We start from the raw sequence: 27,976 nt of genomic DNA, 5'->3' as shown, positions 1-27,976 counted from the left end.
AAATTTGGTACACATATGCACATGTCCCCTCAGGCTGAATTTTAATAACTTTGATGATTCCTTAACTTTTCACTTAGAGTCATAACATATATATTTGTCCAATAGTTTAGTTTATGATCAAATACTGGCAAAACTAAAAACTTCCCATTAGCCTCAGCTGCACTTTGTGTTTATTACTAATTAGCAAGTGAGCAAACATGATATTTGATTCCTCAAACACAGACGAACCGCATTCAAGAGGCTGGAACAAGTGAATTTGGACACTTTTTATAAAATAAACAATTTAATCAATCCCAAATTGTTGTTTCACATACTACAGAATGTGACTCTTGTGAAATGACAAATTACTAGTTATTTAACTAGTTATTTAAATACTGACTGGGGACAACAGACTTAATCTTAATTGAATAAATAAAGGATTTGATCAGGAATTTATATCCGTGGTATAATAGTAGCATAAAATACAATTTCCAATATAATGTTTAATAAACTACTTACATATTTTTGTCCAGAACTTGTTTTTAAAAACAAATAATCTCTGTAATATGTGCATTAGTCAGACTGACAGCTTCCGAGATTGCATTAAAGTAAAAGTTTTCCATGAGTCCTACTCATGCTCGTGTCATCACAGCACTTGGCACACAACCTGCACCATGAGAAAACAGACAATCGTCAACTTCTGCATCCACAAGAGGGAGACACAATCTCAGCCAATGCACATCCAGTCTACAGTTGTCACTGCGGTCTGATCATGCTACCCATTTAAATTTCAGTTTCGCCTTCAGTTTAACGGAAGAGCACGTATATACTTTCAAAAAAAGTTTTTTCTCCTTTGACTCAAAAAAAGTTGTGCATGCTGAAGTGTAAGTCCCTTCGCCAGCTGCAAAGTTTATCAAGTCCCGATATGGATTATTGCTTTGATACATTTCTGAAAATTCAATTCACAATTCCTTGACTTCTTTATTTTGAGAGTCTTCTTGCACCTTTGCTCTCCTGTCACAAGGGTGTCTTATTTCATTGTCTGATGTCTTTGATATTACCATGATTTGATCATGGAGCACATTTTATCATTAAACCTCAGCTACTGTCTCTTTCACTCTGCAATAAGCGCTATCAAGTGTGTGTACAGGATTTAAGGCAGCTGTAAAAGAAGTAAGCCAGTCTTTCTTTTTTTTTTTTTATGAAAAATGATATGTAATTCCAGACAAGACCAAAATGGTTGAGTGCCCTGACAGCTGCACAGCATGTTTGTACAATCTCAGGGTGTTTTAGGGACTTTAGACACCAAGCTTGACTTTCTGTTGCCCACTGCACACTTCAGTGGAAAGAGGAAAGTCCCAAATTGACCCTGGTAATCAGAACCTGGTAGAGGGCGGAGTAGGATCACATTAAAGACAATGAGATGAGATGTGATTTTCACATTTGTGTGCAATTGCAGGATGGTGTACGGACATTTAGGATTTGTGTAAGTGTTTGTGATCAGGTTACATGGCCACATGCAGGGTAGCGGTGTCATGGCATCGTTTGATGAGTCGGTTATTTTGGACAGGACATCTTCTCTCTGAAGTCCCCCTTTATTCCTCCTTTGGGGAGTTCAGCTCTGGGTCTGCAGCCTGGTGACATTACAAAATATACACAAAATGTGACGGACTGCATCTGGTGGACTTCTATCTACAACCAAGCATTAGTCTAACTTGAAGTTGTGTATCCTATTTATCTATGATATTTGAGTTCACATAATACAAATTTGGATTTGTGAATTGGGAGTCCAACATGCTGTTACTAGAAAGTTGTCCTTAATCGTACTACAACTGGTAAAATAATGTGTTCTAAACTGAAAGGAGAAGAGCAAAAGTGGATACACTGACTTTTTGGATGGAGTGTGAAAATCAACACTATGTCTGCTGACGTTGGGCACAAAAACATGTGATCAATAACATACAAAATAGCAACCAAATCCTTTCCATGACATCATGAAGATATCAGAGAGCCTTTCAAAAAGGAACTTTACATTTCAACGCCCTTCAGCTTTTGTTACCCTTTTTCTACTCTTACATGTTTCTGACATCAACAGCTCTAGACTGTCATAACGACACAATATACAGTACGCCCAATATATAACCAATTCCAATTCTGCATATGTATTTTCATATGAAGTGGGACAGTGTGTATGGTTTTTGAAATAACGGAGAGAAATTCATTTCACATTAAACTAACCCTTTGATTATTATAACTAGTAATCAAAAAGAAATAAGAAAAAAAAGGCTACTTTTTATTTGAAACCTTTTATTTCCATGCTGTATAAACTGCTAATTGCTTATCATTTGTTTGCCATTCTAACTGAGCCCAAATTTGATCTTGACATGAAAAATGAAAATAAGAAAATAGCATAAATGAGCTGTCACTGAATTCATGGTATCAGTTTTAACCTGGTTGGGCATTAGTTCTATTTTTCTGCACTGGTATCACATGCTGCACTTCTTACTGAGGAGCATCCACCCGTCTCTCCTCCTCGAACTTCTTGAGAAATTCAGTGTCTGGTGTTTTGAACTTGCATGCAAATCAGACTACTGTCAGAGAAGTCTCAATTCAAGGCAGTGTTTTCTCTTTCCTGCCTCGCTCGGTATAATTAGGTGCCACAATAGCTTCGTTTCGGTTTAAAAGGAAAGCAACGTCAAGTGTCAGTCTGATTACATTCATTGCAAGCAGATGAGCTGCACTGTACCTGCAAGTTGTTACCTGGGTGCGCTAGGATAGGCTTCACCTAGTCTATAGCCTTTCAACACTAAACTTCTCTTGGCTCCTTTTCGTATAAATTTGCCCGCCTCAATGTATTTGAGAGTTTATCTAAATTACACCAGTGACTCAAAAGGAAACTGGGTGATGATTTGATCGCAGCTCATTGGATTTTATGGAGAGCCAAATAGGAATTGCGCACATTAGGTCATTTTGGTTGGAGTGATCACTAAACTCTTACTGCACACACGCACACACCTGAAACCTCTTCAGATCCTGAACGCCTCTCCCCTTAGTTGATGCTGGCTGTCGAGGATCATGACCATGAACGGTGACTACCAGTCGGTCGCCACAGCGCCGCTGGATTTGCGCACCACTAACCGAGAGCGTGGGAGCGGCGGGTCGAGGACGCCGGACTGCAAAGCTCGTGCCAGGGACGCTCGGGTGACAAGCGGCTCACCTGCAACCCCGGCATGCACTGGGACGGACAGTTTTGGCATTCGCTGTTCAGCGACAAGGAGCGCACCAGGTTCAGAAGCCACTGCTGCTTGCAAACGGCCAGCGGACACATCTACCTTAAAGCTTCCTTTTCGGAAACGCCCGTTTCCATTCGAACCGGAGACCCAGAGGCAGTCACCGGCTCCATCACAAAGTGGAGACCGCTTTTCTCCGGCGGAAGGTCAGGACTTTTCCTTTCGGGAAAATTTGCCCGGTCGCTTGGAAAGATCCGCGGATGACGGCAGGGTCGGCGTTGCACCGGTCACTCCCAGGCGGGTCGTGGAGGCAGGGCAGAGTCCAGATGGATATCCCATATGCTTTTTGCAGCCGTTTAACTATGGTAAGCAATGCTGGTCAACATTCAGTCGATATATAAGGCTATTTTAGGCTCTTTCTTAATCTCGAAAGCTTCTAATCTATATATGTAACAAGAATAATCAGTAAAGTTACAGTTTTTGAGAGGATTTCTGTAACGTTATGAAGTAGGTTTGTTTGATTTCCAAGTAAAAAATACATTATATAAACATATTGTGTAAACTGACTATGAGCAATATCATCAGACTGGCTGACACAATTTAGGTTTCAAAGAAGGAGCACAACTTGCAGGTATTATCTAGAATAGTTGTGTTTGTCACATGGTAATGCTATTTTGATGATTTTAAACAGCAGCAGACAGCACAGCCTGTCCTCTATTCAATGTTTTTATTTCCACCAGTGTCACAGGTGGAAAAATAAAACACAGTGGTGTCATAGTTGATGCAGCAGCTACTGCTGAGAAAACGTCCATTCAGCTATTTCCCTTCAGTCTCCTGCACTGACAAAAGTAGTTTACTGGGTCAACTCATAACTGATTATGCACACTCACACATCCAGTATGCAGTAGCACACTTCCTTATTACAAAAAATGACGTGTTTTCAAGGAAAGCCTTTTAATTTTGTACATATCTTACTACATTTTTCATTTTCATCTTCCTCTCTGTCTTCCATGTCTTTTTCTCTCTCACCGTTTCTGTCTCTCCGGCTCAGGTCAATATCCAGTGTACTGCTTGCCCCCATTGCCGGAGCCAAGCCACCCTTTGGCTCACCAAACTGAACACTTGCTGGCTGCTATCACTCTGGCTACACGTCAAGATGAAGATGGAGACACGTATGTTGATGTTTTTAAAATGGTTGGGGGTTTGAATGTCCCTTTGTGGTGTATAATTTGATAATGCCCATATCCATCCTTTCATCCATCCACCCATCCATCCATCCATCCATCCATTCATCCATCCATCCATCCATCCATCCATCCATCCATCCATCCATCCATCCATCCAATCGTCCCATATCCAAGCCATTGATGCATATTAATCCTCATGTATTTTCATAATCTAAGTTTTTTATGAGACGGCTGTGTTGAAAGTCGAAACTGGGCACAATTCACAGATCTAAAATCTTAAAGTCATAAATAGTCATGACATCTCCAGCAGATCGAAAGGATTCATTGTCTTTTTTCTTTTAGGCTGAGCCGACCCAACTCAAAGCTTTCTGTGCCAAGAGTTAACATTTATGACGCATTGTAATGAGATTAATATTTTAGGTGGATTTGCTAGACATTCCTAAATTTTCTGAAGTTGTGACTCCTCAGTTGCAAATCTGCCAAATATAAAAGTTAAACTCGGCTTAAATTGTCTAATGTTAAAGAAAATAACTAAGTTTAATGTATATGGTGATATTTTATAAGTAAAAACTAAAAACTAAAATACGAATTACTTTGGTGTACTTTATAGTAGCGAGAAGTAATTGAAAATGTTATAAAATGACAGTTGAGAGTGAATAGGAAGACAGACAACAACATATAACCACCAGCAACATTAAAACATGCCAGTGATGTGAAACATACAGTAAATATTTCAACTCAAATATTCTGCAAAGAATTTCAGTAGCTTAAGTTATCACACATAATATTTCGCTAACTGTGTGTATTTTCCAATTTATGGATCTGGTATGTCTCTCTTCTTAAATTCATCTCTGTGTGAACCAATAAGCCATTTTCACCGCAAACACTTTAACTTTTCACGGTGGGAAAACTAGAAGTGATAATTAATGGCTCCATTCTATTGAAGTGTCCCAACAACACACAACAGTGGGACTGTAAACCTGAAATGAAAAATGGAATTGAACCATTTTAATATTATTTCACTTGGGTTTCTCCTACTGTGTCCAAATGTCTTCTATGAAAAAGGCCTATTACATAACAGCCTGTATCACAACCTTATACCAACCACAGACTAGCACGCATGGCCGTAATATGCAGTCTGCATCTCCCCTGTGAGCTTACACACCCGATTGTCTAAACCACCTTCTCAAGGGAAACTGTCGTCATAAAGAGTGAAACTGAAGTGGTCACTTCAATAACATTTCAGTACAAGTGATTCAATGGGCTGGACCCAAACAATATAATCTCATCACGCAGCCAGCTGACGTCCTACACAACATTTTTGGCATTGCAGAACCTGGATAAGAGATCTCTGTATCTCAGTTTATTTGTTGTGATTTCAATGACTCACATGGCTCTGCATATTGTACAGGTGCTGTCATTACCTCCCTCACCCCAATCCAAATTCCTTACCACTGTTTCACTTCCTGTGAGGGTAACAGTGTTGATCAGGAACGATTCACTAAGTGCATGTGGAAACTTTGATCTAACACGCTAACCTGGAAACTATAGATCAGCTGCCAAATTGAATTGAATATTGTGTGTGTTAAACAACAATTGTCAGTAGAGTAGTGCCTCAGGGTGTGGGGTTAGGTGGGTTGGGAATGAGAATACTGTATATTAGGCACTGGAGGAGCTCTTGAAACCACATGAATGCAAATATTAAACTTTAACGCATGGTTACTTTACTTTGTCTAAAGGTTTAACACCCACCCACATACCAACTGAAATGGCAAACTGGTCGAGAACACACACAAACCCACACACTCAAGTCATGTGACTGAGAACATAGCATGTCCAACAATTAAATGGCACTTTGTTGTTGCAGTTTCATAAAGTATCAGCATCATTTGCATCAGCTCAAACCAAACTCGTGATGACCAACATTTAGCAGAGCCATAAGTCGCGTGACATGTCAAGGCTGCTTACTGTTCCTTATCTGCTTCAAGACACTTGATATTGCAACGACATGTCAGCCATTAACAGATAGTGGCAAGGAAATAGGAACAATACAATGTATCCTGATTTAAAATATAGAGGATAGAAATACTTTTTTTAAATTTATTTCTGCACTTCCAAAAGTGAGCCTATTTTTTGACAATGTGGCTTCTTTAAGTCTATTGCTCTTATCTGATTTTATCTGCACCAGCTGGATCATAAAGCACTCATCTCTGGTGCGTCTTACAAGTAAGCTATCCATATTGCTGGTTAGACACAAAAACAAAATAAAAAGTGCATCTGAATATTATCTCATTAGTAGAAACTCAATGCAACAAAGCTTCAGTGTTGACATCTTTCACAAAATCTAGCCCCTTTGTAATGAGGACCTCGGTGGAGTTGTGTAGTAAGTACTTGTTGCTTTGTGGTTGTTTGAAACCTTGTGTGAATTCTGCAGAAATAAATATTCACAGCCCCCCTGTCTTTTTTCACACTGTATGTGTGTGTGTGTGTGTGTATGTGCGCATTTGCATAATGCGAGAGACGGTGAGCGTGCGCATGCTCCTACGTCAGTAACTCGGTTCTCAGCCACTGAGCCCCCTTTGTTTCGGGAAAACCAGTGAGTGCTGAGCTTTTAAACATGTTTGTGGTTTTTCTCAGGTGTCTCTGTCTCTCTTTTTTCTTCTCTGTGTTTTTAAATGAATTGACTCAAAAAACCCAAACATCCGTTCCTCACTTCCTCATTTACCGTTTCTTTCTATCAGCCTCATCTACATGTATATCTCTCTGTCCTTTTCTGTTGTGTTTCACAGTCTTTTGCACTTGTGATTTGCAGATGTGCTGATTTACTTCCAGTTCTTACAAACTAATGCTTAGATGCTTCCAGTCAGTCAGTGGATTTACCTGCACAATATCATACACTGAGTTTAGCATTTGTTATTGTTATTATTGAAACTACCTTTATCTGGTGGTGGCATGAGGGGAAAAGTCAGGGGATCATCAAGATAATAAGTGTATACAGCTTCATCTTGGTACTGTGAAGGTCTTTAGGCAAATTTCTGCCAATATTTATAATTTTTTTTATGAAATTGAATTAATGATGAATAGGCTTTATCGTCAATGGATGCTCTTATACAATAGCTACAAAGAGGCATTCTAACTCACAAATTAATTATGTGACTGATTCATGGTTAAAAATGAGCATATTGCTCTAAAATTTATGATGAATTTTACAAATGCCGGTTGTTACATTTACAATGGAGGTAAAAAATGAAAGAAAAAAAAACACATCCTACAAAACAACAAACTACTTGCTCATTCAGGTTTGCTCAGAAACATTTCCCACGAGAATAGATTTTCTCCATTACAAAATGACAAGCACAGCAAGTGACGCTAAAAGCGGTCATTTTTCCTTTGTTTACTATTTACACAAACTGACACACATCACCTCATTACTCAGCTGGACCAGCTGAGGTGATGTGTCAGACCACAGGATATGTTCAGCTTCAGTCTAATCATTCAAACAGGATACCACACGGGTGCCTTCTCTCTCTGCCTTCTCTTTTTTTCTCAGAGAACTTTCTTCTGTCTGTTTCTCTCTTACACACGCATGCGCGTGCACACACACACACATACGCACGCACGCACGCACGCACGCACGCACGCACACACACACACACACACACACACACACACACACACGCACACGCACACACACATAGAGTTTTACTGCCTGTGTTCATGCGGTGAGCTCAGGGCTCTCTCTACGTCAGAGCTGGTGTGCCTGGGGTTATCTGGGGCTGTGGTCTGCCCCACTTCCAGGAACAAGAAACACTGCAGTTTCATCTTAAGAGAAAAGGAGAGATGGATGCATACATAAAAGGGAGCAGAGAGAAAGGACGACTTTAGGCCTGAATGAAAGCAAAAATCTCAATGAGCTCAATGTTTTGAGAGCAGAGCTAAGCTCTGATTTAGTATTTGTACTACTTAGTACTGCAGCTAGCATTTGTCTTTCTGTTTATCAGAGCATCACTCCTCACAGCAATTTCCTCAGAGCTCAGAAAAACAAAACCCTGGTCAAGTCATACCTGAACAGCCTGTTAGTATATTTGCCTGTGGATATACTGTGCCATGATTGGTCACTGTAATATTTACTGCTGAAACCCTGATGGTGCTTTTTAAGCCTAGTGATGCATAGCTGATAACATGAACAGTAAATATTGCCAGATAATTGTAGATACAGATTTTTTTTTTCACAGCGCTGAGCTCACTTACAGGAACAGGGATCAGCTGAGGAAGAACCGCCACGCTCACTCCAAGTTCTGCTTTTCACTCTTTTTCACATTGCACTTGCAGTTCCAATCTGCTGTTGCACTGCAGCATTTGTTATTTTTTTTAATGATGACAAAGAGTTGAAGTTCATGTTTACTAAGCATGCATGATGCATGTATGGACGCACTTTATTTACAATTCTTTTTTTTGCCCTTTTTAAAAAAGAAAAGTTTGATTACTTACATAGAGAGTATAGCCCGGCATTTCTTTTCTTGCAGTCAACAAGTGAAAGTTGGCACAAGCTTATCCTTTAGTTACAGACCACAGGGAATATTATGTTCATACTTGCCTTCATCAGGTTGTCAAAGAATTTGAATGTTTCCACTATGGATACAAAAAACATGTAAGCAGTTTTTATGTGGTTTGAAGAGACACTTACATTAATGTGATACTCTAATTAGATAGATAGATAGATAGATAGATAGATAGATAGATAGATAGATAGATAGATAGATAGATAGATAGATAGATAGATAGATAGATAGATAGATAGATAGATAGATAGAGGGAAATATCATTGTTGCAAGTGCTTTTTGCAAGAACTTATTTTTTAACCTCAATTTTACTGCATAGGTACTTTTAACTTATTCTTAAGAAGTGTTTCATGTCTGATTATGAATAACCATTAAATGAAGCTGACTGAGCAAACCCACAGAAAAGCCCCTGTCAGAAACCATACAGTTTAATGGCCAGATGTCACTGCACATACTGCTATGTGGAGAAGAAAGAATGCTGCCTTTGTCAGTGACAACAGGAAGTGACGTAAAACAGGTCTGGCTCTTACTGGAAGCTGCTTCTTCTGATAGCATGAAAAAGAAAAACGTGAAAACTGTGATACTGTTTTCTACAGCATGCCTCCCTCCGCTCAGTTTCCTGCCCTTCTCTGTCCTATACTCTGTCCTGCGTTTGTTCTTTTGCTTTACGTATAGACCACAGATAGTGGTTTCCCCTTTACTCTTGATAAGGCTGTGTGATAACAACGCTATGAGTCATGCTTGTACATCTGTTTGAGCTCAAGTGAAACTGTTAACGAGATCAATTAGCATTTGCTGCTTTTGATCGCATACGTTTAAAGTTTAAAGATCATGAAGATAATAATCTGAGTATTCCTAAATGAATGCCTAAAATAATAATTCAATAGTTGATCAGCTTTGCCTAGCATAAAGACAAAAACAGGGAGAAAGCTAGCTAGAATCTCTCACAAGAAGAACAAAATCTGTCTACCAGCACCTCAAAAGTACACACAATGACCATGTTGTATCCCATTTGTTTTTTTTCTGTATGACAGTTCTGTAGTATAAATGTTCATAAGAAACAAACAAAAAGTTTGTTGTCACTGTGAGTTTGCCGAGCTACCAGCTGAGTCCCTGCTCCTGGCCCAGACACAGTCTAGCACATAACCTCTGCAGAACCAACACCTGTCTTTTTTTTTTTTTTCAGGTTAAACAACAGACGTGCCAATGACTGAGTTAGAGCTGTTGCTATAGTTGCCATTTGCAAACTTTGGACTGTGCCAGCTTCGCTATTTCCCCCAGCTTCTAGTCTTAACGCTAAGTTAAACTAACTTTAGCTGTAGCTCCATATTTGATGCCAGATTTGGGGGTATCAATCTTCTTATCTAACTCTCGGCCAGAGAAGGAATGTATTTCCATTGCATGTTGAACTATTGTTTTAATTTGACTTTTTGGGGAGAAAGTGATTTGTAATGTATTGGTTTAAAAGTTGTGTGAACAGAGGACATGAAGGTGCTCTGTCCAGCTGCCTTCAGTCATGCAGCACATCATCAAACAGTCGTTCACACATTAAGTGTAAATTCTAATTAGTTATCAAATCGTCATTTTCTGTTTAAGCCAAGAATTTCCCAGGTTAGTAGGTCAAAGCCGTGACCTACTGACCTTTGAAAGGCAACCCTTATCTTTAACCTGCTGACTGTGTAAAGTTCTATTTGTGTGTGTGTGTGTGTTTGTGTCTATTGCAGACCTCTCCATATAGCTGTGGTGCAGGGGGAATTGGCCATTGTCTGCAAACTCATTCAACTGTTGCTGTGGGCTCGCAAAGGCCTTGATATCTACAACAATCTCCGTCAGGTGAAACAAATGCATTTATGAAAACACTATAAATACACATGCCACAGATCTGATCATATATGCACACATACACTGCTTTTACTCTTACAAATATCTGACAAAATTATTTTGCCTTCCAATCCATAGAACAATTTTTTGGGATGTTTTAGAGTTTGAGAATTTTGGGGTTTCTCTGTATAATATTGTAAAGTTCTGCTGTAAGGACTTTAATGTGTTCAGTGCGATGAAATAACCTGTGTTGCAATTTGGCGCTACATAAATCAAATGGAATTGAATTGAATTAAGTCAGTGCAACATCATGAAGATAGCTTTTAAAAGAATAACAGTGCAACAGGGGACTTCTGCTCCAACAACCACAGCATGCAAAAGATATTCCCCTGCCTCGCCCTTCTGATAACAGTAACATGGAAAAGAATGAAAGAGGAAGTGCCTTGGTTTCCTCCTTACCTTGCATTGTTTTATCGCATACTCTTACAGTCATGGCGGCTGAGGGTTATGCAATGGAATTCACCCTTCCTGGTTTCTACACCTGTACTAGCCACAAGCCAAAGCCAAAGCCATGCACATTCAGGGAAAGACTCTGTGTGCTTTCCAATGTTCTGTTTTATTTTGAACTTGCTTTTCTAGTGATTTCAGTTTCTGTAAGGTAAGGGATTGTTGTGAAATTGGAGGTAGCCAAAATGATTCAGTCATTCAAAGATTGACTCCTATCAATTCGACAGAAGCCATATACTGTATGTGCTGGCCCTAAGTGAAAAAAAATGAACAGGCTGGAACTTAACATGATACAAGTTGTAAACGTCTTGTTTTAACTTGTATTCCAGCACATATTTTCTTTTTTTTCCCCTTCTTTTTTATTTTAACATATAAAGAGTCTGGTACTTTGTAAAGGGTTATTTTGGCTATTGACACTGATACAAAATAGACAAATAAATCCAATGCACTTTCACTGGGGTGACTAGTCTGATGTTGCCCTTCAGCTTCCTACTTAGTAGCCTCAACCCACTAGCATAAACTACAGTGTATTTTACTGGAATATGTACAAGGAATTGTGTTTGAATGTTTCCCAATCGAGGGCAGTCCCAACCACTGACTTTAAGCCAAAGATTCCACCCTCTCTTCCTCTTTGTTGTCGCCACCTCCCTGCCCTCCTGATCTACATTCTGCCAGCTTTCTATTTTTCATCTTTCAACAGAGAAAGCACCTGAGCTGTGCAGATCTTTAGTTCTCATGGCAGAGGTTTCACACCATGCAGGACGCCACATGCAGGCTTACCAGAAATAATGCTGGTGTTATCATCAGCTGTCGTCTTTCCTCGTTGCTGAGGCTTCACAACATAGGCATTGTGATATCCTGTATCTGCCATGTGTTTGAAAATGCATGTATACACGACACAAATTCACATGCTGCACACACATATTTTATGTCACATGCAGTTATAACCAAAAAGGGAGATTTACAGGCACAGGTCCCGTCACTGTCATTTGCCTACCAGATTGTGGGGTTTTGACTGAATATCAGGCATTAAGTACTTCTCAAAATGAGGCAAGGGAACTTTTTTCAAAACATCAAGTTTACGCAACGGACCTGAGCACATTTTCCCGCATTGGCCAACTTCCCAAACACAAAGAAAAATGTAAATATAGTTCTTCCAATATTGGTGACAAATCCTGAGTTTCTGTGGTTTTGCGTTTGGAACATTTTGACAGAGTGTTACTATCAATACTGTTACTGAACAATAGTGCAAGTATCAGTGCACGATTTGCCTTCCACTCCCAGAACTACTATGGTATAGAGACAGCTGTTTGATACTCCCACGCCTGTCACATGATTACAGTGACTACAAAAACACACACTCTATTAGTATATTTTTTTTGCTGCTCTTGTGACAGCTGTTGGTGTACTGCGTGGCACTGACACTAGTGGGGTTTGGGGACTGAATCCCAGGGGGCCACCTACACTAAAACATGCACTGAGCATCAGTGCATTAAATTATAGACAGTCATGTGCATGTGTAACTGTCACAATGCAGTGTGCAGATAGTAGAATAACAATTCAATAATCATTTTTAATATTATTTATGGCATGCACGAACGAGACATCCGTGTGTGTGTGTGTGTGTGTGTGTGTGTGTGTGTGTGTGTGTGTGTGTGTGTGTGTGTGGTGTGTGTGTGGTGTGTGTGTGTGTGTGTGTGTTTTAGTATCCTTGTTACGAGAAGTCACATGACCCCCTCCTCCCCCCTCGCCTTACTTTGGGCTGTTTCTCAACATACCTTGCTCTGAGGTTCAGAGGGTAGTTTACAGGGACTTTCCCTTCATGCGCGTGCTCTCGATCTCTATCTCACCATCTCTCTCTCTCTCTCTCTCTCTCTCACTACAGTCTCTTTTTTTGTTTATATCTCGCTGCATATGTATGAAAATAATTTTTTTTCTAACCATAACTGATAAACTAACTGATGCTATCAGAGTAACTGTCAACAAAACTGACGTAAGAACATGTGATGTTTATTTGTGCAGCAGGACTGACTTTACCCTCGCTGCAGAAGAAAAGTATTTGCCTCTGAGTGTTGTCTTCCACCTTTCTTTGTTTGGCACTGCCTACAGCCCGGAGCTGTTTTTCATACCCAAAAAACTCCTCTTCTCTCCTCTCATCTTTTCACCTCATTCATGTTGATCCGCTCATTTAGCAGGAATGCAAGAGTATGAGGACAAACCCGGGGGAAAGAGAGGGGATTTTCCCTTGTCATCCTGTCTTTCCCCTTGACTCCCCTCTGCTGCTTCCGTTTCTTCCTAGTTCCTCTGGCTCTCCACCCTAACTCCCCTTTTACTCCCTTCCTCTTATCTTTGCTGGATTTTTGTTTAGTCACTCTGAAGTCCTTTACAGGAAGTCAGAGCCAGAGCCGGCTAACTTAGAGAAGTCTATTTTGAAGGCCATAAAAGGCCTGACTTAAGATCAAGAGTTTCATTAACGCTGCTGTGTGGGGAGGAACTTGTTGTGTGAAGTTGACGTGAGGCGAATGTTTCAGGGAATATGATTGTGAGTCATAGGATTCAGGGAAACAGGCTAAAGGCAGGAACACTTGCATTGTCACACTGGAAGAATTCCACATGTTCTCTCACTGCTAGGCTACTTTTTTATCATCTTTACTGGAACACACACACACACACACACACTTAGTGACACAGCTAAAGTAAAACTCGAAGAAACAATATTTTGCATTTCTTGTGTAACTTGAACAGAATCTAAAAAAGTCCAGGTTAAAATACTTCCCTTTATGACTGAACCATAAACTAAACATTGCTCAAATTAAACAGAAGGGTTTGTTCCTGTCCTCCCTGGCCATAGTTGCCATACTTATCAACAGGATGATACACACTGACCTCACCCAAAGGAATATCCTAGATTGCTAAAGGGATTTTACTCAGTACTTAACAGCCAAACACCAAACTTTGTGTAACTTTAGCTTTTCCTGACATTGCAGACTTTTTGTTTCTCAGAACAGGGTGCACCTCATTTTGAGTTAATCACACAGTCATGTCAGGGATGTTGTTGTTTGTTCTATGATCTAGCCAATTGAGCAAAGGTTGCACTCGACAGAGAATTGTTTGGACTTTGATTTCATCGCTGACTACTTTGAATTCTGCATATGGATTAGGTGTTTTTAAAAAAAAAAAAAAAAATCTATTTAAGAATAGTAGTTAGTGATACAAGTGCCTGTAGCTCTTGATATTCTGATCTGTAATAATGATACATCTAACCAAACATGGTTCCTTGTTTATTATAGGCGTTGGCATGTCACTGACCTTTAACCTGTAGAACAGGTTAGAGATGACTGGATGGCTTTTCTGGAAATCACTACACTCCACCTTCAACTTCACTTACAAGAATGCAATTATATACATTTTAATTTAATATATTATATGGTGTCTTTTTTTCTTGTGTTTTATCTACTTCCTCTCATCTTGGTGCCAATTTCCTTGCAAACCAAAACTGCAAAATTTCTATGTATGGACTATCCACTGACTTTAGTTAGAACAATGCTTTTTATAAAACAATGACATCTATACATGAGAAGAAACCTAATTATTTAATGAATTATTTGTCTGAAGATAATAGAAAGTGGGAACATTGCTCTGCATTAGTGGGGAGATTATTCTTTCTGAATGCCATCTAGTGTGCAGTGTGAAAAATTATTAATCATTTTAAGAAGCTTTGTATTGTATTTTTATGGTTATGAACATGGTTTGTCTAAACTGTCATTTTTGCTGTCATCCTCCCTCAGACTCCTCTTCATCTGGCAGTTATAACCAAGCAAGCAAACATGGTGGAGACTTTGTTGGGAGCGGGGGCCGACCCTGCTGCATTGGACCGTAATGGCCAAACAACGCTCCATCTGTGCTGTGAATACGACCAGCGTGACTGTCTGTCTGTGGTGCTTTCTCTGTCTTCATCCTCCACATGCCTGGAGATCAGAAATTATGAGGGTAAGTTGTGGGACACTGAAGAAGCTCCTTGGTATGTATTATACTGAAGGTGTTCAGAATGACTCGTTAGCTCTTCTCATTTAGTTATTTGATCTGAAGCCTTGTGATTTTATTTTTATTTTTAGTGGTCCTCTAAAATGATTTTCTTGCATTTAGTTTAATTAATACTTGCATGATAAATTTGGCTAGAATAAAAAAAACTTTCGCTTGACATTGCTGTCTTTTGGGCACTGTTTTCTGTTTCTGTTTTCTCATATAGTTCAGTTAAGTACAGAATGGGCACAAGCAGCAAAAACAGAAAAATAAATTAATAAGCATCAACATGGTTACTCGATAATTCAGAGCACCACGAGCAAAATTGGGACCAAAATAAGAGTGTACTTTCCATCTGATATTTGCAATAACCACAACAGCCAGCGTAGTTATACTGTGTAACAATTTGTTAGGGAATGTGAGAAATTTGATCTTGCTGTATTTCTCGTGTAGAAAATGTGCTATGTACGTTCTTTGTAAAATATAAATATAAACTCAGACTTTGTTTTGTTGTTGTTCTCAGGTTTGAGCCCGCTCCATCTGGCTGTGCTGCAAGGCCATAAGGATTTGGCTAGAATGCTGCTGGATGCAGGAGCTGACATCAATGCGATGGTGAGTCCCTGCTGCACTGACTCAGCACTGTGGGTTTTCACATCACAAGTTTTACCGTACCTTTCTCTGCATTCTGACTTGACCCATGATACTTTTCTTATCGTAATCAGGACGTCAAAAGTGGCCAGAGTCCGCTCATGCATGCGGTGGAGAGCAATAACTCAGACATGGTCCACTTCCTCATTGAGGTAATGATATTGTGTGGGCAGGGAGGGCAGAGGGGAGCGAAGAATAGCAACTCAACTCTGAAGTCTTTTTTTTCCCAGCTCATCAGCTATACAGAGTTTTGACTTGTTTTTTAGAAGCTTTAGATTATCATCTCTTCTTTTTTTCTTATCTCTCTTTTTAAGGCCTTTTCTCTTCTTTATGTCTGTCTGATGTAACTTTCACTTTCTATGCTCAACTGTGTCCACTCTGGCTTCCTTTATGAATCATTTCTTCTGGTTTTCTGCCACAGACTGGATGTGATGTCAACAGCCAGTCATACAGTGGGAACACAGCCCTGCACAGCGCCTGTGGCCGAGGTCATGTGGACACTGTGCGGCTGCTGCTGAAGAGCGGGGCAGACAGCAGCCTCAAGAACAACCACAACGACACCCCAGTGATGGTGGCCAAGAACAAAAAAGTGTGTGACAAGACAGAAAATAATAAAAATAAAAACATGCATAGGAAAATAGACATCGCTGAAATACCATTCTTAGAATGTTGTTTGTTTTATCCTTTTATACGGTCGTACATTGCTGCTTCAGGTCAATTCAGTGCAGGAAAACAGTAAAACCCCCAAAAAGGTTATCAAATTGACTGTGAATGACTTTCTTATGATTCTCCAAACTTTCAATCCCTCTATAATTTTATGATGGAAATTCCCACCCATTTGTTTCTTCAGTTACATCAGAACAAATGCAAACAATTGCAAAACCTATTTGGCTCAGGTCTAGTTAGAATAATAGGAAGAAATGGTTGGAGTCAGAAATAGAAAGTAAATGTGTGTAACCCTCTAGAGGCCAGACAGTAATGGTGCAGTGTTTTCTCCACCAGATCGTTTGACTCAGGAGTTGTTTTAGTACTCACTTTAAGTCATTCACAAATGTTTTAAAAGACTGTGCATCTTTTTCAGATAGCAGAAGTGTTACGGGGGAGAGGCTCCAAGCAGATAAGAGTTCAAGATCACTATGTGTCAGTCTCACCACATGGGAGCAACTTAACAGAAAGTGGTGAGAACATTCACACAAGTTCCTGCATGGACAGACAAACTGAAAGAAAGTACAGGAAAGTACACAAAGTCACACAAATCACAGTGTTTCATTTGAACTCTGTCTCTCCTCCAGGGTCCCCATCTCCCAGCCACAGCCATGGATGTTCACCATCAACCACACCGCACACCCCTCATCATAGTGCATCGCACTCTCCAAAGACTTCATCTCCGCTTGTATTTCCATTTTAATAGCTCAAAGTTATTTTCCAGTGAAACTTACAACTACCTCCACACTGCCAAGCATTTAAAAGAAAGTGAAATGTTAGAGCCCAGGACTTCCAGGAAATAGTTCACCTAATGTAATGGCAGACCATCAATAGACTGCATCTGAAACTAGACTAAACCTGTCTTTTCTTCTGGACTACATAACAAGACAGTGTGTGCCTCATTTGACTTTGATGCCATGACAGGGTGCCTGAAAGCTCTCCGCTCATGTTGTTGTGGACACTCCTCAAAGAAAACTGCTGAGCTAAGCACCTGCTGGGATCATCTGGACGTATGCATCAATAGAAATGTCCCACTGCGTGCAATCAAGGTTGAACATAAAGGATGTTCTTGAAACTGCCAGCAGATATCATGAACTGAAGATCAGTGTGCTCAGAATTCCCTTTTTAAAGTATTTTCAGGCACTTTGCTGTAATTTTGGACAGAAGACACTTGATAGATCACAGAAAATGAGGCGAATTCTGGGCAACTTCACTTACTTGAGCCGTGGACATTGCATTTCCCTTTGTCAGTGTATTTACCACAGGCACCAGGACATCCTTAGTCTTGGTAAAGTTTCCAGTCTGCTTTTCGTAAGACTCGACAATATATTGCACTGAAATAAAAAAAATAAAAAAAATCCGCCCACCTACATATGCCCACTGTACTTTACAGGTCTGTTATTTGCATGTGCCTTCTTGTATATTTTTCTATCGTTGTAGATATTTTTTGATATAAAATGTGTTCGAACAGATTCACTTTTTTGTTGTTGTTGTTGTCTCGTTTAGGCTTCATTTCCAACAGTAACCTTTTTGACTATTTGAAAGCTGAGTTATGATTGGTCACCTGGAGGCCCTTTGGAGCAAACAGCCCCCACCCTCCCTCTCTCCCTCCTCCCTCCCCTCCCCCCTCCCCCCCCCCCCCCCAAAAAAAAAAAAAAAAAAAAAAAAAAAAAAAAAAAAAACGAGCGCGCGGCCATGTTGAATTATCAATATTCTTAAAAGAAGAGACAAAAGAAGTGGCAACTTAAACGAGTACATACCAAAACTACAGTGAACTGCCGACGTATGGTTAGGCAATGACACAACGGTAAGTGTATGGTTGGGTTTTTTGTTGTTGTTGTTGTTGTTGTTGTAACACAAAGGGAGCGTCTCCTCTCCGACTGGAGTCGTCTCTCAAGCGCATTAACAGTATGTGAACTAAATAGTGGCTAAGCTAACACTAGCGCGCTAACTTAAGTCATGCGTTGAGGTTGATCTCAAAAACTATTTACGGTTGCGAACAGATCCGGACACGGTCGGGTTTTTTTTTTTTGTTCCGTACGCGTCGTGTCCCGACGAATCATTTGAAATAAAGTCTTTCTCCAAACAAGGGAGAAAAAAAAACCAAAAAAAAAACCGCGATTGACGTTAGCTTGTTAGCTGAATGGCAAAAAGCCACGTTGCTATGCTATGAAGTTTTTACAGGCGTGCCAGTTAACTTTTTTTTTTTTCTTTTTTTTTTTTTCTTTTCCAAGCAAACTTTGCTCTCGACAGTGAACAACAAATACGGACTCTCTGGGCGACACGCTCGTTGATGTCATATTTGTGTGTTTTTGTTTAACGAGGCTATAAAGTCCCCGTGATCTCCGACTATGACCATAACTGAGCGGTACTGGCCTCTGCATCATAACAACGAGCAAATGGCAAAGTTATTTTCATCGCCATCCGAGTTAGATTTAAGCTGCTGACTCCTCCGTTTTCGCCACGTTAATTTTTTTTTTTTTTTTACTAATATTACCTGGTTGAAGTTTTTACTCGTTAACGTTTAAAAACGAGTCTTCTGGTGTTGCTGACATTTGGTGTTGTTGTTTTTTTTTTTTGACGCAGCAGTGTTTGTGCTGCAGCGATGAAAAATATAAACACCTGACATGTATGTATTTCATTGATATCCGGTCCCTTTTAGAAGTAACGCTAATTTGGTTTTCCTCCTGCAAAGTGCACTGTTGGTGTTTTCTTCCACGTGTTGATACTCAAAATGAACCACCCGCAATTGTCTTATTTCTCGGCAGGTAACCAGGATTTTGTTGTTGTTGTTGTTGTTGTTGTTGTTGTTGTTGCTCGGCGATTCCTAAAGCACTTTGCAGACTGCCATCTATACTTTTACTGCTGGAGTACAGAAAATCGGAAGTTTGCTGGAGTTTTTTTTTTTTTTTTTTGGACCAGTATTAAGCTCCAGCAATCAGTCTAAAGACTTGATGTCATGCAACAATTCATAAACCTAATCTGATATGTGACCAAGCAGATCATATTTTGCTACCAGCCATTTTGAATGTATAAACATAGAATTCAAACTTTAATAGCCAAGATACTCGAAGAACACATCAAGAAAATTTGAGATTACCATTACAACAAGGAGAAGAGACAAACAGTTTGAAATAAATATATGGGAGTTTATGTTTTGGTCACATTTGATATTTATATGAATGTTAATTTCTCCCTTTTTGGAGAGTTGTCTTGTAAATAGACAGAATTCATACACAGACTTCTTCTTTTCAAGAGGTCTGAGTGTCAGATTGTGCACACAATACATTCTTTAAAAAGAAAAAATAGAAAAAGGTTTTATTTTTTTTCAGCTTTTAGGTTGTACTTTTTTTTTTTTTTTTTTTTTTTTTACACACGGGTGCATTAAGGAAAACAGAACAGTGAAAAAGAGGCAAAAATAAATATTACACACTGTGAAGAATTTCCACGTCAGACGTGGAAGCCATGGCTACAGCAAGAACAGCAAACCCAGCACCAATGATTGGACTGAGCAGACCAGCAAACGGGCAGCTCAGAGGACAGACCAAGCCAGCTGGACAACAGTCAGGACTCCTTTCAAGTGTCCAACAGTCCAGTGCCCTCCAGAAAAGAACCGGCATTCCTCAGAGCAGCGGTGGCATTAAGTAAGATACTGTTTCCACTCCCTCTTCCACTCGTCCTTCTAAAGAATTGCTACTTTTTCTTAGTTAATCACTGCAAGATAAACAATATAAAATCCTCTATCAGACCTCCCTCGTGTTCATTTGCTATTACACGTATGTTGTATGTTGGCTTCCAGGCTTTGTGTTGGTTAAGTATATAAAAAATAGTTGTTGAATTGAAAATAACTTGGGTTAAATGTACTTCGAGGCCCTCCTTTTGTGATCTGTGTTATTTATTTAGACTTAACGGTGCAATTTCTTACAATTAGGTTTGGTGATGACTGGAAGAAGTGCCTGGAGCTTCCTGCTCGGGACACCAGGGTGAAAACTTCGGTAAGGTGACTGTTGGAAATAGCAAGCATAATGATTGTGATTCATAGTCACATAACCTGGACTCTCATTCAATGCGTGTTGCCTTCTAGTGTTGTAATAATCATCTTCTGGGTCTTATTTCTACTGTCTTTTTCAGGATGTGACCTCAACTAAGGGAAATGAATTTGAAGACTACTGCTTAAAGCGAGAACTTCTAATGGGGATCTTTGAAATGGGATGGGAGAAACCTTCCCCTATTCAGGTAAAAAAAAAAGCTCCTGCAAACCCAGAATCTAGAAACTTTTCCTGGCTCATGCAAATTTGCTTTCAGTGAGCAGGAGCTATCTTTCACTGCTGTATCCAGTGCTCCTTAATACATCCATGGATTATTCTTGCAATTTTAGACCCTCTTGTAGTTTTTACTGTTATATTTTGATGTAACAGTACAGGCCTATTATAGATTCCAGGGGCTCACAAATAGGATGGTCTTTTGCTGCATGATATTAGTCTGTCTTGTCCTATGAACAATGCTCATTTTACTGACTGGACTTCTCTGTCTGCCAACAGGAGGAAAGCATCCCAATTGCTCTATCAGGTAGAGATATTTTGGCCCGGGCCAAAAATGGTACAGGAAAAAGTGGAGCCTACCTCATCCCTCTCCTAGAGAGGATAGACCTGAAGAAGGATCACATTCAGGGTGAGTTTCTGCTGCATCGTGTGAATTCTGACGCTTGCAGAGTGATTAATGGAGATCTTTAAAGGGCTGTAAAGACCGAATGATCGACAGTCTTTTGAGCATCCGGATAGGTCCATTATCAATGCACTCTATTTCACTGTACATATTTCTTTCTACTGTTAAACATTTCTTTGTTCTTTGATATGTAAAGTAAATTTGTCTTGTGAGCAGGACTCTATTTGAATTTTCTCCATAAATCTAATTTTCCCTTCTCAATTCTGTCTCCATGTAGCCTTAGTAATGGTACCAACAAGAGAGCTGGCCTTGCAGATGAGCCAGATAAGCATTCAGATCAGTAAGCACCTGGGAGGGGTCAAGGTCATGGCTACCACAGGTGGAACCAACTTGAGGGATGACATCATGCGTCTTGATGAGATAGGTACTTGTTCAAGATAATGTAAAAAACGATGTTGCCAATAGAAGATGGTTGAGAAGTAAATCTTTTATGTTTTTATCTTGCCACTTAGAGGTTATGACTTTTGTATATCTCCAACTTGTTTGTGAAGTGAACTGTTTACCAAGTATTATTTGTGATTTGGGAACTTCCATAAATCAAACGGGCTTTGCAATAATACTGAGATTTTCTTCCTGGACATCGTTGTTATGTGCTGTTTGTGTCTCCTCTAGTGCATGTGGTGATTGCCACACCAGGCAGGATACTAGACCTGATCAAGAAGGGTGTGGCAAAAGTGGATAGGACCCAAATGATGGTGATGGATGAAGTAAGTTTGAAATCTTATTTTTAATATATATTTTTTCTATATTTGTTGGTCAGCAGTTGATCTGTTTTGCCACTCTTTAACAATTTACTTTTTTCAGGCAGATAAGTTGCTGTCCCAGGACTTTGTGGTCCTGATTGAAGACATTATCAGCTTCCTGCCAAAAGGTCGTCAGATTCTGCTTTACTCTGCCACGTTCCCCATAAGTGTTCAAAAATTCATGGTGAGAAGTCAAACAGCAATTTGATTTTCTGAATAGGTAAAAATTCAACAAAAAAAAAATCTAAATCGTGTTTCACTTCATGATGTGCTGCAAAATTGTGAATGTCTTATCCAGAACAAGCACCTGCAGAAGCCCTATGAAATCAACCTGATGGAAGAGCTGACATTGAAGGGCATCACTCAGTACTATGCTTATGTGACGGAAAGACAGAAGGTCCACTGCCTTAACACGCTCTTTTCTAGGGTGAGTGTTCAAAGATGAATGCAGGTGTGGCCAACCATTGATGATTTGAAATTCCTCAATTTATTTTTACTGTAAATTGACTATATTATTATTATTATTACATGTATTGTGATGGAGGATTTATCTATAGTTCACACACTGCGTTGTTAAATGTAACAGAAAGAACGTTTTATCTATATCAGGGCTGTGCATTAACCTTTTCACAGATAGAAGTGGGAAGTTTTGTAGTACAGGTCACAAAATTGTAGCACGAGTATATAACGCATCCTAAACATCCACAAGTAATTCTGTTTATCACTTGAACAGGTGAAGAACAATAATATTGCATACAGGGCACACAAATTCCAAACCATAACAAGAAATGTTTCTTAAACGGTTTCTTCATTTGCCCATAATAGTCCACTGCTGGGACACAAAACTGTATTCAAAAACATCATTGCATAATGCTTTACATGAGCAGTGCAAATCTCACGCAAATCCTCACTTCACACAAACGAGCAGATCTCTCACTCACACATGCAAAACTGTATCCATTGTTTCCCACAGGGTAAGAATTACTTGTGTTGGTGGGTGGTATGGCACGTGACCGATTTGCGAGCAGACTCGTGCATTTATAGGGGGACAGTGTAAACCAGGTTGTTTCTATTGCTAAAATTGACAGGTATCACCTAAACACCTCACATGCTGGCTTTAGTAGATGCTACAAGTTCTAAATGTTCCCTAAATGCCTCACACAGGCTCTCGGTAGACGCTAGAGAGGCCTCTAGCGCCAACTCAGTTACTATAGAGAATGCAACTTTTATACCGGAGTTTGCCCAAAAAGTGGTTTGATAAGAGTGAAATTAGGCATTTACATGTAAGGTTGAACTAAGTGAACCAAGTAATTTTTTTTTTTTTTTACTACTTGAGCAGGTCTCAATCTACTTTAGCAGGACACCCAAGTAGAGTCGATGCACGGAAAACGTGTGGATTTATCTATGATCAATATAAAATTTGGACTCAAAATTAAATAATAATACAAAAAAATTAAACGGGCTATTAAAATGAAAGAAATGCCACATACAGTATGTGGGCAAAGAGTTGCATCCAGCTAAGAATTAAGTTCTTTCCTTCATTCATGACTAATTATACATCTGAATATTTCTTTTACAGCTCCAGATCAATCAGTCTATCATCTTCTGTAACTCCACTCAGAGAGTTGAGCTGCTGGCGAAGAAAATCACCCAGCTGGGCTACTCGTGCTTCTACATTCATGCAAAGATGATGCAGGAGTACAGGAACCGCGTGTTCCACGACTTCAGAAATGGACTGTGCAGAAACCTGGTCTGCACAGGTAGCTAAAAGAGAGTTTTATATTTTAAAATGTAAAGTGGAAATTTGAATTATTAATGTTCAAATACTAATGCACATCTTTTCTTATAGATCTATTCACTCGGGGAATTGACATCCAGGCGGTAAATGTGGTCATTAATTTTGACTTCCCCAAAAATGCCGAGACCTACCTGCACCGAATTGGCAGATCAGGTAAAGATTGACACGTTATGCTTGCAACAAGATATTCTGTTAACAGCTACCATTTTCCAAATTTGCAACACACACACACACACACACACACACACACGGGTTTACTTTGTGTTACTGTACTAACACTTGATAATATATACACTATGTCTTCTCGCACAGGGCGTTTTGGTCACCTGGGTCTGGCCATCAATCTGATAACTTCAGATGATCGCTACAACCTGAAGACTATTGAGGATCAGCTGGTCACTGACATTAAGCCCATCCCCGGCAGCATTGACAAGAGCCTGTACGTGGCAGAGTTTCACTGTGTTGACCCGGATGATGATTGCGATGAAGGGGGAGCAAAAAACAAGGATCTGGGAGCAGCCTGAATGAAAGGTCTGTTTTCATACCACTCCAAAACCTACAGTGATTGAAAATAAACTTTTAAGAATAATTGTAACCAGTGTGTAATGTTGAATGCTCTGGAATGAGGGGTTCAGGGTTTTAACACTTCATAAACACAGGCCACATAATCTTGAGGGTTGATGTCCAGGCCTGTGCGTGGCTGGCGTTAAGACTCTCTTCTGTCTCCAATGAGGAAGGGGCAGGTTTGATTCATTTATCTAACTATATTGCCAGTCCAGGGATTGACTGGTAACTTCTTTTTCATTCATCGGCAAGAAAAAGGTTAAACGTATATACTTTGATTAAATACATAGGTGAATAATTGCAAAGATAAAGTCAGACAAACTATTTGTTTCCACATTGTGATTCTGTGAGTTTGTTCATACAAATGAGGATATTATGAATTAGTACATAGAATACTCAACACGCTGGAAACACCTGATCACTCTCCTCTTCTTGAAAGAGCGCAAATACTACCAACCTTGCAAATGGATGGCGTCCTTGATCAATAAGATTAACTGAAGTTTTACAGGATTTAAAGGTGAAGGGTTGAGGGTTGTCCTCCCCTGACTCCAGAACAGCAGTCAACACAGATTTGTATAGAGCTGATTAGCAACTACTGCCAGCTGTCAGCTCTGCAGGTTTGCTAAAGCAGTAACTCGCTTGCATAGTTGGAATCCAAAATTCTAATGCTGTTCTTGGCTTTTGTGGTTTGTTTTTCAGGAGGAACACGGCACCTTGCAATTGTCACACAATATTGGCTACGCATCTCACAAGACAAAGTGAAGATTTTTTTTTTTTTCCCCTCCATCTTTGCAATCAAAATGATTTGTTTTAGGTCTTCATTTCCAGTTTGAGTTCACAGCAATGTCCCATTTCTGTCTGAGCATATGCTAGTAAACTAGTATCTCCAACACTGAAAGCTGCCACGTCAATCAATTAAACTTTCTGCCTCTTTGCTAGCGATGGTTATTGTTCATGTAATTTGGGCTACGACAGAACTCAACAAGTGAAAAATGTTCTTAGCCTTTTGGTGCTTCGTTGTAAGAATGAAAAATGCAGAACCGAGGGTTAGAGAATAGTGCCAACCATGAACTATTGACCATGTTGACATCCTGCTGAAATGCATTTTGAGCAGATGGTTTTAAGGAAGACCGCACCTTAAAACAAATCTACACACATATTTCTTTTAAATACTGGATTGGACACATTTTTATTTTTTTTAAAAAAAAATTTCTTTCAAAAGGGTCTAAATTCTCTGTCATGAAGTTAACTTGGTGCTGGAAACGTACCTCAGAGAGAGTGTTTCATGTCCATGATAGCCTTATGCAGTTTCAAATTTCTCAGCTGCCTATTCATGCTACAGATTTTGTGTTTAACTTCATCAAATAAGTTCTCTGTTGGTATTTCGGGACTGTGAAGGGCTTTGAGAGTACACTGGACTTGATATGATATTTATGATTACATGCTCTGTAATATGGCACATTATCAGGCCAAAAATAGCCATTAGAAGACTGTGACCATAAACTGTGACGCATGGTCAGCAATAATACTCAATAACCTCTGACATTGTTGCAATGCTTAGTTGGTTGCCAAAAGGGTATTTTTAATGTTCCTGCTGCCATCACAGCCTGAATTGCTGATGGATTCATGTTCTCACATCAAATTCTGACCCTGGCAAAAATTTTAATTTGAAAGACCAAACTGTTTTTCCAGTCTTCCACTGTCCAGTTTTGTTGTTTCCACTTTTGCCTCAATGTCCATAGTTTTCACACATCTGCTATGGTTATTTAAAAAAAAAAAAAAAACTTTTTTTTTTTTTTTTTTTTTTTTTTTTACTCACCTTTCTGTCATCTTGAACCAATCTGGCAATTTTCCTATGACTTCTCATTGGCAAGGCACTTTAACCCTCACGGCTGCCTCTCGCAGGTGTTAGTTTTTTGTGCAGTACTGTCTTTAAACAGACCCGTGCTAAAATGCCATGCGATCAGTACCAACAATCCTTCCACGGCCAGTTACATGGATCACTGTTGGATACTGATGTTTGGTCTGACAGACTTGTAGTTGTGACCAGTAAGTTGCTGAGACGCAAGTTGATATTTTTATTTTTGTAGTTTTGGTCATTGTCCCTGTTGGTTGTAAAAAAACATTTAGCTCAAGGGCTTAATTGCTGAGATTGGGTGCTACAGTGTTACAATAAGGCAGACTTTACACACATCCTTAATTCAACCAAATTATTTTTGGGATAACATCCTTCAAAGGGAACCAAAGTTGAAGAAGTAGAGAAAGACTAACATAAGTTCAAATGAAGAGGGCATCTTTAAACCAAAATGACCACTTTGCTCTGACAGATGTTCAAAAGATAGCTGCTGTGCTGCTCCCCTACCAAGTACCTGAAACACTGAGGATAAACCTGTCATTTCTTTTTATATTGAAATGCTTACTGCAGAAAAAAAGACATTTAAAGGCAACTGTGGTTGTCAGTGACACTCGTACATTTCAGTAAACCTCAGACCCAATAATGACAGTGTTTATGAAATGTCTCTTGATTCCTTTAAAGCCATTTGCACTAGGCAGCATTTCTCAGGTCTTGAGGTTACTGGTGATGATAATGACAGGGGGAGGGGCCTTAGTTATCTTGAAACCGACCAACTTGTGAAGTCATCTTAATCTAGTTTGTGTCCCATCTTCCTTTTATAAAGTGCCTTAGTCTAATATGAGCCCATGCCCCTGTCCCTACTGGGTGTCATTTTACCAACAATACAAAAACAAAAACCTACATATCGGTTTTAAAAGCACAGTTTCCCTCTCAAAGGAAAGTAAGGTAAAACTGACCTTACATTCTATCAAATGCATCTCTTATGGCAAATTGCAAATAGTACTAGCCACAACTACTTGTTACATACTATAGCCTTGGACTTCTTGACTTCTGGAAAATGTCTGAATATCTGAAATTTAAAACTGTAACACCAGCACTGTCTCTTTAGCTGACCTTTACATTACTGGCAAGCACCAGCATGGAGGACACCCATGCGTGTGCCCTCCACCAAAGCATCTGAAGTACTATTGTGACTGACTGACTTTGGTTCCTCCCTTCTTTAGCCTCAGTGCAGGCAACACTTGAATGTCATGATGGAAAACATTTTTAAAAACTGAGGGGTTTTTCTCCCCTCCCCTTTTTTTTTTCTTCTTTTTTTTTTTAAACCCGGAGACTGTCTTGTCTCTTTACTGCATTCAGAAAAAAAAATAACTGACCTGATGAGAAGATGTTTTGTTAAGAAGACAAACAAGCAAGAATTTTCTGTTACGTGTGTCAACGTCAGTGCCGCAAACAAATTAAAGTCCAACTGACTGACTCTTGTTGTTGTTGTTGTTTTTTTTCTTTTTGAACCTGTGTGTAGTAAGTCTTTCAATGTTTTTTTTGTAAATGCCAATTTAGTAGGTTTCATTTACTGAGAAAGCCAGGCTACTGTTTCACAGAGCACAGTCATAGTGACAAATTCACACC

The 27,976-nt window shown here is 39.5% G+C and overlaps 2 protein-coding genes across 3 annotated transcripts; both read left to right on the top strand.

Annotated features, from left to right (window-relative positions):
- Window positions 1–2,717: 2,717 nt before the first annotated feature.
- On the top strand, window positions 2,718–18,134 carry bcl3 (BCL3 transcription coactivator). The gene is made up of 9 exons (XM_069142345.1): window positions 2,718–3,574; window positions 4,261–4,381; window positions 10,683–10,791; window positions 15,075–15,276; window positions 15,833–15,921; window positions 16,032–16,109; window positions 16,379–16,546; window positions 17,039–17,135; window positions 17,250–18,134. Exons 1-9 carry the CDS (start codon window positions 3,055–3,057, stop codon window positions 17,363–17,365), a joined length of 1,500 nt encoding a protein of 499 aa, XP_068998446.1. The 5' UTR covers window positions 2,718–3,054; the 3' UTR covers window positions 17,366–18,134.
- Window positions 18,135–18,342: 208 nt separating this feature from the next.
- On the top strand, window positions 18,343–27,824 carry ddx61 (DEAD (Asp-Glu-Ala-Asp) box helicase 61). 2 transcript variants are annotated; one of them, XM_069142343.1, is made up of 13 exons: window positions 18,343–18,469; window positions 19,431–20,306; window positions 20,594–20,657; window positions 20,794–20,898; window positions 21,204–21,333; window positions 21,605–21,751; window positions 22,000–22,094; window positions 22,192–22,314; window positions 22,429–22,557; window positions 23,710–23,890; window positions 23,980–24,081; window positions 24,241–24,459; window positions 25,192–27,824. In XM_069142343.1, exons 2-12 carry the CDS (start codon window positions 20,128–20,130, stop codon window positions 24,450–24,452), a joined length of 1,467 nt encoding a protein of 488 aa, XP_068998444.1. In that variant the 5' UTR covers window positions 18,343–18,469; window positions 19,431–20,127; the 3' UTR covers window positions 24,453–24,459; window positions 25,192–27,824. The 2 variants fall into 2 exon arrangements, with proteins under 2 accessions (XP_068998444.1, XP_068998445.1); XM_069142344.1 differs by lacking the exon at window positions 18,343–18,469 and having other exon boundaries at window positions 18,486–20,306.
- Window positions 27,825–27,976: the final 152 nt, after the last annotated feature.

Source organism: Embiotoca jacksoni, unplaced genomic scaffold (genome assembly GCF_022577435.1).
Source record: "Embiotoca jacksoni isolate LCO1_2020_lvr unplaced genomic scaffold, fEmbJac1.0.p SCAF_11, whole genome shotgun sequence".
Taxonomy (NCBI): domain Eukaryota; kingdom Metazoa; phylum Chordata; class Actinopteri; family Embiotocidae; genus Embiotoca; species Embiotoca jacksoni.
The sequence above is the reverse complement of the archived record's forward strand: the minus strand, read 5'-3'. Positions and strand labels throughout refer to the sequence as shown.

Excerpts from the sequence above, each read along its gene's own strand:
- bcl3 (XM_069142345.1), top strand. The coding sequence starts at position 3,055 with ATGACCATGAACGGTGACTACCAGTCGGTCGCCACAGCGCCGCTGGAT. Across the intron at positions 3,575-4,260 it reads TTTGCAGCCGTTTAACTATG|GTCAATATCCAGTGTACTGC; the intron begins GTAAGCAATGCT and ends TCTCCGGCTCAG. Across the intron at positions 15,277-15,832 it reads GGAGATCAGAAATTATGAGG|GTTTGAGCCCGCTCCATCTG; the intron begins GTAAGTTGTGGG and ends TGTTGTTCTCAG.
- ddx61 (XM_069142343.1), top strand. The coding sequence starts at position 20,128 with ATGGCTACAGCAAGAACAGCAAACCCAGCACCAATGATTGGACTGAGC. Across the intron at positions 20,899-21,203 it reads AGAAACCTTCCCCTATTCAG|GAGGAAAGCATCCCAATTGC; the intron begins GTAAAAAAAAAA and ends GTCTGCCAACAG. Across the intron at positions 21,752-21,999 it reads CATGCGTCTTGATGAGATAG|TGCATGTGGTGATTGCCACA; the intron begins GTACTTGTTCAA and ends TGTCTCCTCTAG.